This window comes from Ambystoma mexicanum, chromosome 13 (genome assembly GCF_040938575.1).
Source record: "Ambystoma mexicanum isolate Mex_15411 chromosome 13, UKY_AmexF1_1, whole genome shotgun sequence".
NCBI classification, from domain to species: Eukaryota; Metazoa; Chordata; class Amphibia; order Caudata; family Ambystomatidae; genus Ambystoma; species Ambystoma mexicanum.
This window is the reverse complement of record NC_090938.1, coordinates 812,749,245-812,768,243: the sequence shown is the minus strand read 5'-3', so window position 1 is coordinate 812,768,243 and position 18,999 is coordinate 812,749,245. Positions and strand designations below refer to the sequence as shown.

At 53.0% G+C, this 18,999-nt stretch overlaps 1 protein-coding gene across 3 annotated transcripts in view; it reads left to right on the top strand.

Moving 5' to 3' along the window:
- Nucleotides 1–9,698: 9,698 nt before the first annotated feature.
- Nucleotides 9,699–18,999, top strand: part of LOC138522049 (antigen peptide transporter 1-like) — a 142,202-nt gene continuing 132,901 nt past the window's right edge. The window contains exon 1 of one of the 3 annotated variants that reach the window (XM_069635274.1): nt 9,699–9,847. Coding sequence is in view for 1 of the 3 variants with exons in the window: in XM_069635280.1 (XP_069491381.1) it covers nt 9,767–9,806 (40 nt within the window). In the remaining 2 variants the exon portion in view is untranslated. Of the gene's footprint in view, nt 9,848–10,053; nt 10,152–18,999 lie in introns of those variants that run through there. The other 2 variants (XM_069635280.1, XM_069635278.1) reach the window with 2 other exon arrangements.

Genomic DNA, 18,999 nt, shown 5'->3' with positions numbered 1-18,999 from the left:
GAGCAATGTTGTGTACATTAAAGAGAGTGTGTGGCTGCCCACGCTCACCACACAGTAGCAGGCCCCACGCCAGTGTGCACCTGCTCTGTGGGCGCCACCCTGGGGCCAGGTGGGGGTGATTGCCAAGGAAGAAAATGGAAAAGAGAAGGGAAAGAGCAGAGAGAGTTACAGTTCTTGCAAGTGCTTGTACGCCCTCTGCTATCAGCAGAATCCTGCCAGCAGCCCCTGCATGGAGGGGGAAGTGAAATGAGTGGCCTGTCACCCCACCACCAGTACCCTGCCTCTGCCGGCCTCCACCATCTATGGCCTATGCTGATGTGGCCCCCGGTGCCCCCAGGTGCGGCTTTGCCGGCCCTGAACTATGAACTGAACTGTCCTGAACAGATACTAATGTAAGGTGGGCCGGTCTCCCACAGCCCAGCAAGTGCTTAAAATGGACTCAGTAGCCATCCACATAAATGCTGGGAGCCTGCAGACCCTGGACATGCTTATAATGGCCTCAGCAGCCATCCATATCAATGCTGGGAGCCTGCAGACCCTGGACATGCTTAAAGTGGACTCAGCAGCCATCCGTATCAATGCTGGGAGCCTGCAGACCCTGGACATGCTTAAAGTGGCCTCAGTAGCCATCCACATAAATGCTGGGAGCCTGCAGACCCTGGACATGCTTAAAGAGGCCTCAGTAGCCATCCACATAAATGCTGGGAGCCTGCAGACCCTGGACATGCTTAAAGTGGACTCAGTAGCCATCCATAGCAATGCTGGGAGCCTGCAGACTCTGGACATGCTTAAAGTGGACTCAGTAGCCATCCGTATCAATGCTGGGAGCCTGCAGACCCTGGACATGCTTAAAGTGGACTCAGTAGCCATCCATATCAATGCTGGGAGCCTGCAGACCCTGGACATGCTTAAAGTGGCCTCAGTAGCCATCCATATCAATACTGAGAGCCTGCAGACCCTGGACATGCTTAAAATGGCCTCATTAGCCATCCATATCAATACTGGGAGCCTGCAGACTCTGGACATGCTTAAAGTGGCCTCGGTAGCCATCCATATCAATGCTGGGAGCCTGCAGACCCTGGACATGCTTAAAATGGCCTCGGTAGCCATCCATATCAATGCTGGGAGCCTGCAGACCCTGGACATGCTTAAAGTGGCCTCAGCAGCCATCCATATCAATGCTGGGAGCCTGCAGACCCTGGACATGCTTAAAGTGGCCTCAGCAGCCATCCATATCAATGCTGGGAGCCTGCAGACCCTGGACATGCTTAAAGTGGCCTCAGCAGCCATCCATATCAATACTGGGGGCCTGCAGACCCTGGACATGCTTAAAGTGGCCTCAGTAGCCATCCATATCAATACTGGGGGCCTGCAGACTCTGGACATGCTTAAAATGGCCTCAGTATCCATCCATATAAACGCTGGGAGCCTGCAGACCCTGGACATGCTTAAAGTGGCCTCAGTAGCCATCCATATCAATGCTGAGAGCCTGCAGACCCTGGACATGCTTAAAATGGCCTCAGTAGCCATCCATATCAATGCTGAGAGCCTGCAGACCCTGGACATGCTTAAAATGGCCTCATTAGCCATCCATATCAATACTGGGAGCCTGCAGACTCTGGACATGCTTAAAGTGGCCTCAGTAGCCATCCATATCAATGCTGGGAGCCTGCAGACCCTGGACATGCTTAAAGTGGCCTCAGTAGCCATCCGTATAAATGCTGGGAGCCTGCAGACCCTGGACATGCTTAAAGTGGCCTCAGTAGCCATCTGTATAAATGCTGGGAGCCTGCAGACCCTGGACATGCTTAAAATGGCCTCAGTATCCATCCATATAAATGCTGGGAGCCTGCAGACCCTGGATATGCTTAAAATGGCCTCAGTATCCATCCATATCAATGCTGGGAGCCTGCAGACTCTGGACATGCTTAGAGTGGACTCAGTAGCCATCCATATCAATGCTGGGAGCCTGCAGACCCTGGACATGCTTAAAGTGGCCTCAGTAGCCATCCATATCAATGCTGAGAGCCTGCAGACCCTGGACATGCTTAAAATGGCCTCATTAGCCATCCATATCAATACTGGGAGCCTGCAGATTCTGGACATGCTTAAAGTGGCCTCAGTAGCCATCCATATCAATGCTGGGAGCCTGCAGACCCTGGACATGCTTAAAATGGCCTCAGTAGCCATCCATATCAATGCTGGGAGCCTGCAGACCCTGGACATGCTTAAAATGGCCTCAGTAGCCATCCATATCAATGCTGGGAGCCTGCAGACCCCGGACATGCTTAAAGTGGCCTCAGTAGCCATCCATATCAATGCTGGGAGACTGCAGACCCCGGACATGCTTAAAGTGGCCTCAGTAGCCATCCATATCAATGCTGGGAGCCTGCAGACCCCGGACATGCTTAAAGTGGCCTCAGTAGCCATCCATATCAATGCTGGGAGCCTGCAGACTCTGGGCATGCTTAAAGTGGCCTCAGTAGCCATCTGTATAAATGCTGGGAGCCTGCAGACCCTGGACATGCTTAAAGTGGCCTCAGTAGCCATCTAAATAAATGCTGGGAGCCTGCAGACCCTGGACAGGACATGCTTAAAGTGGCCCCAGCTAAAATGTCATGTGAAGTTGTGCTCCTGCATATTGTGGGCCTGTTTTAAGTTGTGCCAGGAGCTAACAATGGTGTCATTCAGTGGTTCAAGTTCCACTCACCCAGTTTAATAAAGGGTTTTTCAAATGTGGAATTTCCAACAATGTGACCAGCAGTCCACCAACCCTGACCGTCACCCTAAAGCGTGTACCAACGCTCAGTGTATGTTTCATGTTTGAAACTAGCAAAGTATGCTAACCTGAGTCCCAACGCACGTGACTATTGTTTGCACCTGGATTCCAAGTGTGACTGTGTCTGACTGTTAATTGATTGGATGTCCAGTCATGCTTGCCATTTGTTTGTTTGTTATGGAAAAGGAGGAGTGTGGTGTGCCACCCTTTTTGAGAGAATGAGTCCCTCCTAGGGCTCATGCTAATGTCATATGTCTGTGATCATCTGACTTACTGAATAAAAGGGATGAGCCATTTCCGGCTCGTCAGTCGATACCAACAGACTCATGACTGCGGTGTGGTTCTTGCTGCAGCGTGATGCTGGTGCTGCATAGCAGGCAGTGGGCCTGCCTGCTGGGCCCTCCACTTTGACAGTGTACCTGACGGGTAACACTACCTCCCTCCACTGGTATTCAGCAGAGCCCCTGCCAGGCAACTCTGCAGCTGTGCTCCGGACCCCCTGCCGGGAAACTCTGGCTCTGACGGGCTGGGTGCCCCAGGCCACGGTCTGGGTCTGTGTTGTGGTGCTGCCGCTTTAAGGGCTTCAGCACGCGGCGGAGTGACGTTACACTCCGCCGTGTGCCTTTAAATAAAGGGGGCGTGCCCCAGCTGTCAGTGCAATCGGGGAGGCTGAACCAAACAGACGTCTCTGGTTGTGAGTCTGTGGCGGGTGGGAGGATCACGGGATATCGCGGGGCTGCAGAGCGCCCCACAGCAGTGGCGACGTGACTGGAGTCATGCCTGGCGGTGAATGGAAGTTTAATTTTTCATTTCGAACGAGGTATGCAATTTTCTCGTTCAAGGCTGCGGAGAGGGTGTGGAACACGCGGCTGGCGGCCATTTAGTTGATGAGGCCTAGGATGATCGCGGTGCTCTGGAGGGGCTCCCACATGCCATCCAGGTCTAATTTTTGGACATACAGACAGCGGGCAGCTGTTTCTGCATGCACAGCCCACCAGATATCGGACATTTCGATTTTTGATGGGAATTTCGTCGAGTTAAGGTGAGGTGCTGGGGGAAGCCTGCTGTTTTCCTTGGTAATCCCTAGGCCTCCCTGGCTCCTTTTCTGGACACTTCCTGCTTTGCCTGAGGCCCACTTTTCATCACATTGGCTGGCTGTTTGTGACTGGACCATGTTTGTGTAGCTTGCACTGCATCCTGGACTGGTGTGGAAGTTTGAAGATCAAGAAGGCCTGCAGTTTTTCAGACTGTCTGGGTGAGTTGCGGCCCCTTAGTCATCCAAGGAGGGGTGCTCCTGCGCTTAACCCATGAATGATCAGGTTGATCAAGCTGGGGCTCAGCCAGTAGCCCAGCCATGCCCCAGGTCCAGCCTCCACCTGTGATCCACACTCTGCCCCTACCTGTGCCTCAACCATGGCCATGATGAGACCTCCAGGGGCACTACAGCCAATCCCTGAATGTGACGTGTCTGGCCCTCCATCCAGCCTGGGACCTAGGTGGAAGCGGTGGATTGATCGCCTCGACATGTACTTCAGGGCCACCATGGAGACCAACGAGGACAGCAAATTGGCGACCCTAATGTTCTCTGCAGGGCCTGTGGCACATGAAATATTTGACTCTCTCCAACCAACAGATGCCTCCAATGGTGCAGTGAAGACGGCTCTTCATGACTATTTCCTTTCTTTGGCAAATGCAGACTATGGGCCTCATTACGAGTCCGGCAGTAACCGCGGCGGTAAAACTGCCTGGTTACCGCCGGACTCGTATTACCATTCCGCCTCCGTGATTCCCAGAATTACCGGGGCATTACAACCCCGGTTTTCCGGGAATCACGGAGGCGGAATGGTGTTAATCCCCATTCCCATTGAGTCCTATGGGACTCGATGGGAATGGGGATCATGGAAACACCGGCAGCATCTCGTAATGCTGCCGGTGTTTCCTCGTCCGCCTGCAGGCGCGCAGTGTTAAACCCGCCAGGTCAGACCTGGCGGGAACATCACCTCCCGCCTGCAGCAGTCGGGATCAGGCGGTCCGGAAACAACGGTGGCGGCGGGTTTACCGCCACCGTTATTTCCGGACCGCCTGAGTTATAATGAGACTGTGGACACCTTCTATGGCCGTCTCCGGCAGCTATCAGTGGCGTGCCTGGGACAATCCTGATACAATGGTCAGGAATCAGCTGATCCAAGGTTGCTCGTCGGGGAAACTACACAGACAGGTGCTGCGGGAGCCTGGAATCACCTTGCCTCGTATCCTAGAACTGGGTCGCTGCCAAGAAGTGTCTGAGGTACGTCGTCCAGAATGGAATCGGGAGTGCGCCCAGCCAAGGCGGAGGAGGTCTGTGCGGTGGGCCGAGGTGGCAGAGGTACCAGGAGGCTAGCAGGGAATTTCTCTGACAGGGGCGGAAACCCAGGGGAGGTGTTAGGGAGAATTTTCATTCTATGCCTAATTTCCCTTACCTATAGAGTCCCCCAGCAGCTTTGCTGGATTTGTAGGGTGTGTTTCTTTTTTCCTGCTAAGAGTGAGACTCTTTTTCCCACTCCTAGGCATTTTTGCTATGTGTTTTCTAGGCTATTTTTGTGTTTAATGCCTATGGGATCTTTCTCAACCCCATAGGAACCATCTTTATTCACATGTGTTACACAGCACCCTCAGTGCAGTGACAAAGGGGTGTCGCAGCGACCCCCAAACATAGACTCCATACCCTGGGACTGACTACTGTCTCCCAGGGCATGTAAAGTCCCCATTGACTTTACTAGTCAAATCCTATGAACTAAAACAGTACAACCCATCTTACTATGGAGGTACTAGAAGGGGTTAATAGTTTTTCCCCTATGTTCATTTTCGAGAGGGTACATACAGTCCCGCTCTCAAAAGTTTCTGGCTGGTGGCAGTGGTTACTACCATAAATATTCGACTGCGAATATTTCCCTATGGGATTTTCCCATTGTTCGAGGCTACCACTTTTTCTGACAGCCTCTAACATACCGCCGGTGCATTTTAATATTAACTTCGCTCCGGTAGGTTTTATTTGCCAGAACTTTAATATAACTTCTTTCTCGTGTCTTTCTCTAAACTCCCAACCCAGGTCGGGGATCCTTTGTTCTGCCTTTTGGCGGGCTTCTACCAAGAAGCCCTCCTTTCGGCGCCACTGAGTCTGGGGTAGACCCATTGTGTGGCAAGGGGAGTAGGACCCCTGGACAGGGTTGCCTCTGCAACCCATGACGCACTCTATCCTGATAGGCTGGAAGGTCTCCCGCCAAGATGACCACTCCACTGTGTGAGTGACAGCTAGGCTGTATGAATGGGGCTCCTTTTGCATAAAAGCAGGGTCCTGAGGACTGGAAGAGCAAGACGTTGCCACTGGAAATAAGAAGCTGAAGAGGAGAGAAGCCAAGGACATCTTCAGCACCTGCACCTCCGGTGAAGCCCTGCTGCAGCGTCTCATCTCTTTTCTCCACACAACAAGAGGAGATCTTCATCTGCAAGAGCCTTCTTCCCTTGAGCTGGTGGGGCCAACCAGTTTGCCAATCGCCTTCCCAGACCTGCCTTGGTCGAATCTCCCGTACCCTGTACTCGGAGGCCGCATAGCCAGGCACCAGTCTACCCGGACCGCGATTTAAAGGAGCATACCTTTTATTAGTTGGGCAGCACCGCGGCTGGTTTCATCCCTGGGTAGTGCAGTAACTCGAACCTTCCTCCACAACAATAGCCTCTCTTCCTCTGCTGGATCCCCTGAACTGCAAGAACTACCAGGAACAACCGCCACCGCAGGAGCCACTTCTTCTATTTAAAGGTACATTGTTCCGCCAGGCCGCCCTTTCTTCGTGTTAGCACTAAAGGTGTTTTAAATCCTTTACCTACCTGTTGGGTTGTCCGCCCCTCTCTCTTAACATTGGAGGTCATTACAACCCCGGCGTTAAGGGTTAACGACGGCGTTAACCCTTAACGCCGGATTCCCACTTTAACGCCTGCTTTTGGCAGGCGTTAAAGTCCATGGCGCTAACCCGCCATGGTGCTAATTACGCCGCCGTAATTTACGGCGGCGTAATTAGCGCCTTCCCCACTCCCATCATGCCCTATGGGGCAAAAATGGGAATAGGGAAGGGATAATGGGAAATGGGGATTTACCGCCCCACTCCCCTTGGAATGGGGCAGTAAATCCGCCATCCACCATGGTGTAAACGTAGTTTACACCATGGTGGTAAGGTTGGTGCACTTAGCACCAAGGTTGTAATGACCTCCATTGTCTATTCGCTTCCTGCATCCACCTTTTCAACATCGTTAACCAAAGACTTGACTGCAGCGACGAGAACATTTTGCTCCTGGGCCCTTGCCCTGTACCACTAAATCTGGCACAGGCCTACTGACTCTGGCTAAATGGGTTAGACCTGCCTTATTTAGATTGATTCTCATCTAGAATTGTGTGGTGCACCAATTTCTTACAACTACCCTTTCCTTCCCTTTCCTTCCCTTTTCTAAACCTTGTAAAATGCCATTTTGCTCGGTTTTCATTGAAGTATTGTTTATACTGATGCACTGTCTTGCTTAAACTGGTTCACAAACTTGGGGGAGGTGCTGCTAGGGTGTGTAAGAGCCTATGTCTATATAACTTGTGCTTTCCCTCCCTTGTGAGGAATTGTTAGAGGATCCTTGTGTGAAGTTGTCACTGTGCCATTTTGCTCAGTTTTCACTCTGGTTCACTTGGTCTACAATTTAACTTGGGAGTGTGTATATTTTTCCTTTGACTTAATTTAACTTGCTTGATGACTGTGATACATGTGTCTTATTAGAGGTGTATAAAATAAATATATATTTACTTTTTAACTACAAAGCTTTGGTCAGTGTTTCCTTGTGCCATAGTACAGTAGGCCTATTGTGTAAACCCTGAATACTGCTCATCTCCCTCTTGAGATAAGTCTGACTGCTCAGCCACAGCTACCAACTAAATCTTTGTGGTACAGAATGATACCAAAGGGGATTTATTGCTCTCACCTGTAGTCCTAATCTGGGGTAGTGCTCCCTAAGGGAACTGCACAGGATCTGCCTAACAGGAGGCGTGCCTGAAGTGCGGGTATGACCTGCCCCACCCTGCTGAGTGTCCAGCGGCAGGGAAAGCCTGTGGTCGATGTGGCCTAGCCGACCACTATGTAGTGTATGGTGCCGCGGGGTCTTGTTCGGTCTGGCTACTTTCGCCAATCACGTCCGGACCCGGGAGATGCTTCCTAACGCCATAGAGACCGGGGAGATGCTTCCTAACGCCATAGAGACCCGGGAGATACTTCCTAACGCTATAGAGACCCGGGGATGCTTCCTAACGCCATAGAGACCGGGGAGATGCTTCCTAGCGCTATAGGGATCCGGGAGATGCTTCCTAACGCCATAGAGACCCGGGGATGCTTCCTAACGCCATAGAGACTGGGGAGATGCTTCCTAGCACTATAGAGACCCGGGAGATGCTTCCTAACGCCATAGAGACCGGGGAGATGCTTCCTGGCGCTATAGAGACCCGGGAGATGCTTCCTAACGCCATAGAGACCGGGGAGATGCTTCCTGGCGCTATAGAGACCCGGGAGATGCTTCCTAACGCCATAGAGACCGGGGAGATGCTTCCTAGCGCTATAGAGACCCGGGAGATGCTTCCTAGCGCTATAGAGACCCGGGAGATGCTTCCTAACGCCATAGAGACCCGGGAGATACTTCCTAACGCTATAGAGACCCGGGGATGCTTCCTAGCGCTATAGAGACCCGGGAGTTGTTCCTAGCGCCATAGAGACCCGGGAGATGCTTCCTGGCGCTATAGAGACCCGGGAGATGCTTCCTAACGCCATAGAGACCGGGGAGATGCTTCCTAGCGCTATAGAGACCCGGGAGATGCTTCCTGGCGCTATAGAGACCCGGGAGATGCTTCCTAACGCCATAGAGACCGGGGAGATGCTTCCTAGCGCTATAGAGACCCAGGAGATGCTTCCTAGCGCTATAGAGACCCGATGCTTCCTGGCACTATAGAGACCCGGGAGATGCTTCCTAATGCATAGAGACAAGGGAGATGCTTCCTAACGCCATAGAGACCGGGGAGATGCTTCCTAGCGCTATAGAGACTGGGGAGATGCTTCCTAGCGCTATAGAGACGGGGAGATGCTTCCTAGCGCTATAGGGACCCGGGAGTTGCTTCCTAGCGCTATAGAGACCCGGGAGATGCTTCCTGGCGCTATAGAGACCCGGGAGATGCTTCCTGGCACTATAGAGACCCGGGAGATGCTTCCTAACGCCATAGAGACCGGGGAGATGCTTCCTAGCGCTATAGAGACCCGGGAGATGCTTCCTAACGCCATAGAGACTGGGGAGATGCTTCCTGGCGCTATAGAGACCCGGGAGATGCTTCCTAACGCCATAGAGACCCGGGAGATGCTTCCTAGCGCTATAGAGACCCGGGAGATGCTTCCTAGCGCTATAGAGACCTGGGAGATGCTTCCTAGCGCTATAGGGACCCGGGAGTTGCTTCCTAGCGCTATAGAGACCCGGGAGATGCTTCCTGGCGCTATAGAGACCGGGGAGATGCTTCCTAGCGCTATAGAGACCCGGGAGATGCTTCCTAGCGCTATAGAGACCCGAGAGTTGACGACTGTCGCACTTGAATTTGTGGCCGAAATAACACATTATCAAGTAACACAGCTGTCCAGATGGTGCTTTTTTCACAAAGGTCTCATGCATTTTTCAGAAAATGCGCCACTATGGAAGCGGATGTTGCGGATCCAGGGCTGGTCTGTTCTGGGTGAAGGCGGATGTGCAGGAGACCTTCTCTCCTCGCCTGAAGGCGGCGCTGGTGTCTGCAGGATCCTTGCACCAGGACCCGAACCAGCTGCGAAGGAGGTGGAGGCTCAGAAGGAGGTGGAGGCTCAGGCAACGCTTTGGGCCAGTGGGCGGGGCTACCAGGTAGGCGTGGCTCAAAGCCTGCTAACACCTGCTGCATCATTCTGCCACGGGATGCAGAACATCATACAACACCGGCGGCGGCTGGACTGGGGTGCGCTGAGAAGTGAGAAGCCGCGCTTCTGAGCGCTGCAGGTGGGGGAACCCAGGCCCGCCGGTGTCTACAGGAGGGGTGGGGAGAAACCAGGGAGGGCCGAGGGAGGGGGTGGGGGGAACCAGGGAGGGCCGGGTTTAGGTCGCCGAGGGAGGGGTGGGGAGAAACCAGGGAGGGCCGGGTTTAGGGTGCCAAGGGAGGGAGCGGGGGGGGGGGGGGCGGTGGCGCCTTTCACTTTCGTTTTCCTATCAGAGCCTGGACCGGGGCCAAGGGGACCAAGGGAGGAGCCGGGCAGAGAGCGCCTCGCGTCCGGTCAGACACACGGGCCGCCTCGCAGCGCTACAGGTGAGCTGAGCCGCCCCCTTCCCCTTCAGTCTTTCGCTCTTCGTCGCAGGTAGTGTCGTGAAAGCTGAACCTGCTCCCCACTTCCCTCCACCCTCTTGCTACCCCACTCCCCTCTCCCCAGTGCTTCTAGGCTGCCCCCCTCTCCGTGCAACTCAAATGTACTATGAATACTTAATCTGGTGGGAATATGTGCCGCCCCTCCAGAACAAGGGGGAGCGAACCCCTCCACGCTGCTGCGCCTGCGCCTTATAGAGCAGGGGTGACCTGTAACACTACTCTCCACACACGGGGTGCCGAGGTCTAAGAGGGAGAGCAGTGAGTGTGCTGTGCGAAAATGCACAGCAGCACAGACAGGTCCATTATGAGTCTATACGGCAGCTCTGGGTGCACAGAAACACGTGCACACTCTGCCACAATCACTCGAAACACGTGCACACTCTGCCACAATCACTCACGCTGCAATCCTGGCATCATACATAATCCCACACTTCCCTGGGGGGCACAGAAACACGTGCACACTCTGCCACAATCACTCACGCTGAAATCCTGGCATTATACACAATCCCACACTTCCCTGGGGGCACAGAAACACGCGCACACACTGCCACAATCACTCACGCTGCAATCCTGGCATACACCACCCACACTTCCCCGGGGGCACAGAAACACGTGCAAACTCTGCCACAATCACTCACGCTGCAATCCTGGCATACACAATCCCACACTTCCCTGGGTGCACTGAGACATGTGCCCACTCTGCCACAATCACTCACGCTGCAATCCTGGCATTCACAATCCCACACTTCCCTGGGTGCACAGAAACACGGCCCACACTCTGCCACAATCACTCACGCTGCAACCTTGGCATTAAACACAATCCCACACTTCCCTGGCGGCACAGAAACAAGTGCACACTCTGCCACAATCACTCACGCTGCAATCCTGGCATTATACACAATCCCACACTTCCCCGGGGGCACAGAAACACGTGCACACTCTGCCACAATCACTCACGCTGCAATCCTGGCATTATACACAATCCCACAGTTCCCCGGGTGCACAGAAACACGTGCACACTCTGCCACAATCACTCACGCTGCAATCCTGGCATCATACATAATCCCACACTTCCCTGGGGGCACAGAAACACGGTGCACACTCTGCCACAATCACTCACGCTGCATTCCTGGCATTATACACAATCCCACACTTCCCCGGGAGCACAGAAACACGTGCACACTCTGCCACAATCACTCACGCTGCAATCCTGGCATTATACACAATCCCACACTTCCCTGGGGGCACAGAAACATGTGCACACTCTGCCACACTCACTCACGCTGCAATCCTGGCATTATACACAATCCCACACTTCCCCGGGGGCACAGAAACACGTGCACACTCTGCCACAATCACTCACGCTGCAATCCTGGCATTATACACAATCCCACACTTCCCCGGGGGCACAGAAACACGTGCACACTCTGCCACACTCACTCACGCTGCAATCCTGGCATTATACACAATCCCACACTTCCCTGGGGGCACAGAAACACGTGCACACTCTGCCACACTCACTCACGCGGGGCACAGAAACACGTGCACACTCTGCCACACTCACTCACGCTGCAATCCTGGCATTATACACAATCCCACACTTCCCTGGGGGCACAGAAACACGTGCACACTCTGCCACAATCACTCACGCTGCAATCGCATTATACACAATCCCACACTTCCCTGGGGGCACAGAAACACGTGCACACTCTGCCACAATCCCTCACGCTGCAATCCTGGCATACATAATCCCACACTTCCCTGGGTGCACAGAAACGCGGCCCACACTCTGCCACACTCGCTCGCGCTGCAATCCTTGCATACATAATCCCACACTCATTAGGCCACAGAAACACGTGCACACTCTGCCACAATCACTCACGCTGCAATCCTGGCATTATACACAACCCCACACTTCCCCGGGGGCACAGAAACTTGAGCACACTCTGCCACAATCACTCAGACTGCAATCCTGGCATCATACACAATCCCACACTTCCCTGGGGGCACAGAAAAACGTGCACACTCTGCCACAATCCCTCACGCTGCAATCCTGGCATTGTACACAACCCCACACTTCCCTGGGGGCACAGAAACACGTGCACACTCTGCCACGATCACTCACGCTGCAATCCGGGCATCATACACAATCCCACACTTCCCTGGGGGCACAGAAACACGTGCACACTCTGCCACAATCACTCACGCTGCAATCCTGGCATACACAATCCCACACTTCCCTGGGGGCACAGAGAAATGTGCCCACTCTGCCACAACCACTCACGCTGCAATCCTGGCATTCACAATCCCACACTTCCCTGGGTGCACAGAAACACGGCCCACACTCTGCCACAACCACTCACGCTGTAATCCTGGCATTATACACAATCCCACACTTCCCCGGGGGCACAGAAACACGTGCACACTCTGCCACAATCACTCACGCTGCAATCCTGGCATTATACACAATACCACACTTCTGTGGGGGCACAGAAACACGTGCACACTCTGCCACACTCACTCACGCTGCAATCCTGGCATTATACACAATCCCACACTTCCCTGGGGGCACAGAAACACGTGCACACTCTGCCACACTCACTCACGCGGGGCACAGAAACACGTGCACACTCTGCCACACTCACTCACGCTGCAATCCTGGCATTATACACAATCCCACACTTCCCTGGGGGCACAGAAACACGTGCACACTCTGCCACAATCACTCACGCTGCAATCGCATTATACACAATCCCACACTTCCCTGGGGGCACAGAAACACGTGCACACTCTGCCACAATCCCTCACGCTGCAATCCTGGCATACATAATCCCACACTTCCCTGGGTGCACAGAAACGCGGCCCACACTCTGCCACACTCGCTCGCGCTGCAATCCTTGCATACATAATCCCACACTCATTAGGCCACAGAAACACGTGCACACTCTGCCACAATCACTCACGCTGCAATCCTGGCATTATACACAACCCCACACTTCCCCGGGGGCACAGAAACTTGAGCACACTCTGCCACAATCACTCAGACTGCAATCCTGGCATCATACACAATCCCACACTTCCCTGGGGGCACAGAAAAACGTGCACACTCTGCCACAATCCCTCACGCTGCAATCCTGGCATTGTACACAACCCCACACTTCCCTGGGGGCACAGAAACACGTGCACACTCTGCCACGATCACTCACGCTGCAATCCGGGCATCATACACAATCCCACACTTCCCTGGGGGCACAGAAACACGTGCACACTCTGCCACAATCACTCACGCTGCAATCCTGGCATACACAATCCCACACTTCCCTGGGGGCACAGAGAAATGTGCCCACTCTGCCACAACCACTCACGCTGCAATCCTGGCATTCACAATCCCACACTTCCCTGGGTGCACAGAAACACGGCCCACACTCTGCCACAACCACTCACGCTGCAATCCTGGCATTATACACAATCCCACACTTCCCCGGGGGCACAGAAACACGTGCACACTCTGCCACAATCACTCACGCTGCAATCCTGGCATTATACACAATACCACACTTCTGTGGGGGCACAGAAACACGTGCACACTCTGCCACACTCACTCACGCTGCAATCCTGGCATTATACACAATCCCACACTTCCCTGGGGGCACAGAAACACGGCCCGCACTCTGCCACAATCACTCACGCTGCAATCCTGGCATACACAACCCCACACTTCCCTGGGGGCACAGAAACACATGCACACTGTGATGCTGGAAATGCATCAGAGGGACAGGGCATCTGAATCCTTGTCCTTTACTGCTTTTTATCGTGTGTTCTGTCGTGTTTTCTGCCCAGGAGTCCATGTGGGACTCCTGGCAGTGCAGCTCTCTCTTTTGGTTTGGTGAACAGACCCATGGGATACCCTTATGGCACCCATGGGTAGGGGTACAACCCTCTGCCCCTAGTGTATGTTTTTGGGCACCTGTGGGTGGCCCACAGAGCAGGGTATGGGCTGGTGGCAGCTCCATGCTGAATTTGACAGGTGCTCTGGGTGTCCTCCATTTTGGGATACCCAGGCCCTGCCATTGGGATCAGTTGATTCCTGATAGGAAACAAGATGGCCTCTTGCTTTCTATTGCCTGTTACCTTGTTTTCCCAAAGTCCTGGGAAGCCCTGACTCTGTCCCTTCCCCCTGACTGGCTGTTGGGTGGAAGTTCCATATATGGTGTTGTTGTGAAGGCCCAGCTAGACTGACTGGAGCCTTCCCAGTGACTGTATGTTGTGGGTACCTCCTGTGGGTGGGACCTGGGTGAATGGAGTGTGTGACCAATATACACTCCTTGTTGTGGTTGTCTGGTTTCTGGCATGAGAGACAAAGACTGAGACAGCCCTGCCCGAAACTGGCCTGAATGCAGTGTGTAGTGTTGAATGGCTGGGTACTTGTCCCAATCCACATTCCTTGTTGTGAGTGTCTGAAAGGGAGGAGTGTGGCCTGAATGCACTGTGTGCCTGATTGGCTGACTGACTGCATGAATGCCCTTCTGTATGATTGGCTGCTGAGTGTGTGCCAGCAGTGTGGATGAGAGACAGAATAGTATATCTGGGGACCTCTCACCACTGGTAATTGTTCAGAAGCTGAGTCTCCACTCTAAGAGTAACTGGAACTGCTGATCCTCGACACCCAGCTGGAAGAAGAAGACTTGCTGTTGCATTTGCTTCGACCGATCTGAAAGCTGCCAAATTCGTCGAGGACTGACCCGAGAGAGAACCTGGTAAGGTGCCCTCTTCCCGTGCTCCGAGGGATCATCGAGCACCGCTACATCTTTGCCGAAGCGCCCTGGAAGTCAGACCCTCGAAAGGCTGCCGACCCGAGACGGGACCGCCGAGGAGATCGAAGTGAAGCACCCGGACATCGCCGCCGTCGAAGTCCATTGCCGTCGACCAGGGTTCGCAGGTCTGTGTAACCGCTGGAGGCATGTCAAAGTTGTGTTGCCCAGCCGTGGGAACCACTTGACGCCGTGCCGTCGACGACCGGAGCCGTCCGCTCCTTGCCTAAGAACATTTGAATCGAAGGACTCCCTCGTCCGCACTGTCGACCGCTTTATCCTGCCGGAGAAAGTCGAGGACGACCAAGGCGCCGACGAGAAACCTGCCGGTGGGTTTCCCGCCACCCGAAGACCACAAAGACTCGAACGACTCGACGCCCTCGCTGGGCCCCCGTCTCCACAATCTTTGCAGTCAGAACAATTGTCATCGAGGTGCCCCGCACGCCTCTGCCTTGCAGGACGCCAACGCTCCGTCGTCGACGAGCACCGCTTGGATTGAAGCTGCCGCCTCATCGACGCCGTTCTACCCTGTTTGTTGTCGGACGTTCGAAAGGGAAGGCATTCAAGAAGGGCTGTGTCATGACCACAGGTTAGTTTTTTCCCATACTTGTCCTAAGAGATGCAGGTTCATAGGGAATTTATTTGCCCTAGCTGGTTATTGACTCTAATTCCCCATATTAATGGTTGGTTGGAGTTTCGTTAATGGCCGCTAGGTGTTGCCTCTGGGTTGGTTAGCTAGCGGTCTAGTTGTTTTCAGGTGCCAGCTATTTAAGCCCCGCCCATCAGGAGGCTTGTGCTTCGCGTCGTTTGTCTGAGTTCAGACGGAACGCTCGCCGCGTACCTCCGTTCCCTGTCACAGCTCTATATTCCTTGTCCCCAGATAATTACCTTTCATTCCAAGAGTAACATTAGTCAGATATCAGCTCCCTTCCTGTAATTTCCAGTTGCTGTCGTTCCCGGCTCAGTCGCAGTCTATAGTCCGAAGTCCTGTCATAGCGGTCTCCTCACCTCACAGTCCGTAGCAGTTTTCTCTCACGCAAGTACTCCCAGTTATGTGCAAATGCTATTGCTCCGTTTTTGCTGCCTTATCTGATACATTGAAATTGTGTATAAATGTTATTTGAATCCCTCACGCATTTCAGGGTATTACGTTGTTATTAGCGGGTTCGCACCCTTTCTGTGGAGTTTTCCTTGGGAAGTTGTTTTCTAGGCAGATATTTTTGGTCACACTCATGTTCTATTTACGCACAGTGATAAGGTGTTTCCATGTTTCCGACCGAGTAGTTCTTTGACTCTTCTATTGTTTCAGGGGTTTTCTATTTCGTCCCGCAGTGTAGTGAGGAAGTTTTTTCTGTAATTTTACACATGCATCTCATCACAGCATATTGCCCCTTTAGGTTCAAATTAGCATAGGGTGTCTGTCATTTCCTTTCTTCCAAGTGATATTACTCTCCTTAGTGCCATTTAGCCCCTTATAATAGAAACTATTCCAGTGTCCCATCTTCAGGACTTGCGCCCCTGTATAGAACAGGATGGAGAGCTCAACAAATTAAATACCAAGGTGAGATATTGCTGGTCCTATAATTACCAGTTTTGACCTTCTATTTAACAAGAGAGAACTAAGGAAGGGAAAATTGTTATTTTCTTCACAGAAATTCCGTGTGTAGTTCCCAGGAAGGTAGAAGTCAGTTGGAGTTCCAGAAGGTTCCCGCAGAGTTCAGGTGAGCGTTACAGGCCGTCGATTCCCCGACGCCGAACGCCGAGTTCCTCGACGGACGTTTCGACGCCCCGTGTCTCCCGCTTGAAAGGGAAGGCATTCAAGAAGGGCCGTCGATTCCCCGCCGCCGAACGCCGAGTTCCTCGACGCTTCTCGACGATCCGTGACTCCCGCTTGAAAGGGGGTCGCTCAAGAAGGATCTGTCGACGCCTCTTCGAAGAACTCGACTCCACCAGGTACATTGGGGGGGTAAAAACATTATAGGAGGGAATAAGACTTGCAGAACAATATATGGACTGGGCTTGTGCTATATCTTTATTTTACAGGTTGCCCAGGTGGGGGGATCTCCACACAGAACTGTGTCTAGTGGTAGGGGCCAGTATTCTGCCTATTGCTCAACCATCTTATTTTCTCTCCTCTCTCTATTGCTGGTTTCACTCTATTGATCTGTGTGACATTGTTACCGTATTGTTGATGCACTTTAATGAGATCTAATACAAAGGGTGGTACCACTTTAGAATTGTATATATTTGCCATTGTTGATTTTCCTAAGTACAAAGTGAGTTATTATGATAAGTGTACATAACCTTGAATATTGATTATATAAAGACTGTTGTTCTAACCAATACAGTGTGTGGACATTCCTTTGTGGGGGCTTGGGGACTACACTGTACTTAAGAACCAGCCTGCATGACCTCCTGAGAAGCTAGGCCTTGATTGCTCGACCATAGCTACCGAATAGAGAATCTAGGCTGGGGTCCTCTGTGCCTCCCCTCTACCATATAGAGAGCAGAAGTACAGACCACCCCCTACCAGTCTTTACACACACTCTGCCACAATCACTCACGCTGCAATCCTGGCATTATACACAATCCCACACTTCCCTGGGGGCACAGAAACACGTGCACACTCTGCCACAATCACTCACCCTGCAATCCTGGCATCATACACAATCCCACACTTCCCTGGGGGCACAGAAACACGTGCACACTCTGCTACAATCACTCACGCTGCAATCCTGGCATTATACACAATCCCACACTTCCCTGGGGGCACAGAAACACGTGCACACTCTGCCACAATCACTCACGCTGCAATCCTGCCACAATCACTCACGCTGCAATCCTGGCATTATACACAATCCCACACTTCCCTGGGGGCACAGAAACACATGCACACTCTGCCACAATCACTCACGCTGCAATCCTGGCATACACAATCCCACACTTCCCTGGGGGCACAGAGACATGTGCCCACTCTGCCACAACCACTCACGCTGCAATCCTGGCATTCACAATCCCACACTTCCCTGGGTGCACAGAAACACGGCCCACACTCTGCCACAACCACTCACGCTGCAATCCTGGCATCATACAGAATCCCACACTTCCCTAGGGGCACAGAAACACGTGCACACTCTGCCACAATCACTCACGCTGCAATCCGGGCATCATACACAATCCCACACTTCCCTGGGGGCACAGAAACTCGTGCACACTCTGCCACGCTGCAATCCGGGCATCATACACAATCCCACACTTCCTGGGGGCACAAACTCGTGCACACTCTGCCACAATCCCATTATACGGGCATTATACACAACCCCACACTTCCCTGGGGGCACAGAAACACGTGCACACTCTGCCACAATCACTCACGCTGCAATCCTGGCATTATACACAACCCCACACTTCCCTGGGGGCACAGAAACACATGCACACTCTGCCACAATCACTCACGCTGCAATCCGGGCATCATACACAATCCCACACTTCCCTGGGTGCACAGGAACACGTGCACACTCTGTCACACTCACTCAGGCTGCAATCCTGGCATACACCGCCCCACACTTCCCTGGGGGCACAGAAACACGGTGCACACTCTGCCACAATCACTCAGGCTGCAATCCTGGCATTATACACAATCCCACACTTCCCTGGGGGTACAGAAACACGGCCCACACTCTGCCACAATCACTCACGCTGCAATCCTGGCATACACAATCCCGACACTTCCCTGGGGGCACAGAAACACAGTGCACACTCTGCCACAATCACTCACGCTTCAATCCTGGCATCATACACAATCCCACACTTCCCTGGGGGCACAGAAACACGTGCACACTCTGCCACAATCACTCACGCTGCAATCCTGGCATTATACACAATCCCACACTTCCCTGGGGGCACAGAAACACATGCACACTCTGCCACGATCACTCACGCTGCAATCCGGGCATCATAAACAATCCCACACTTCCCTG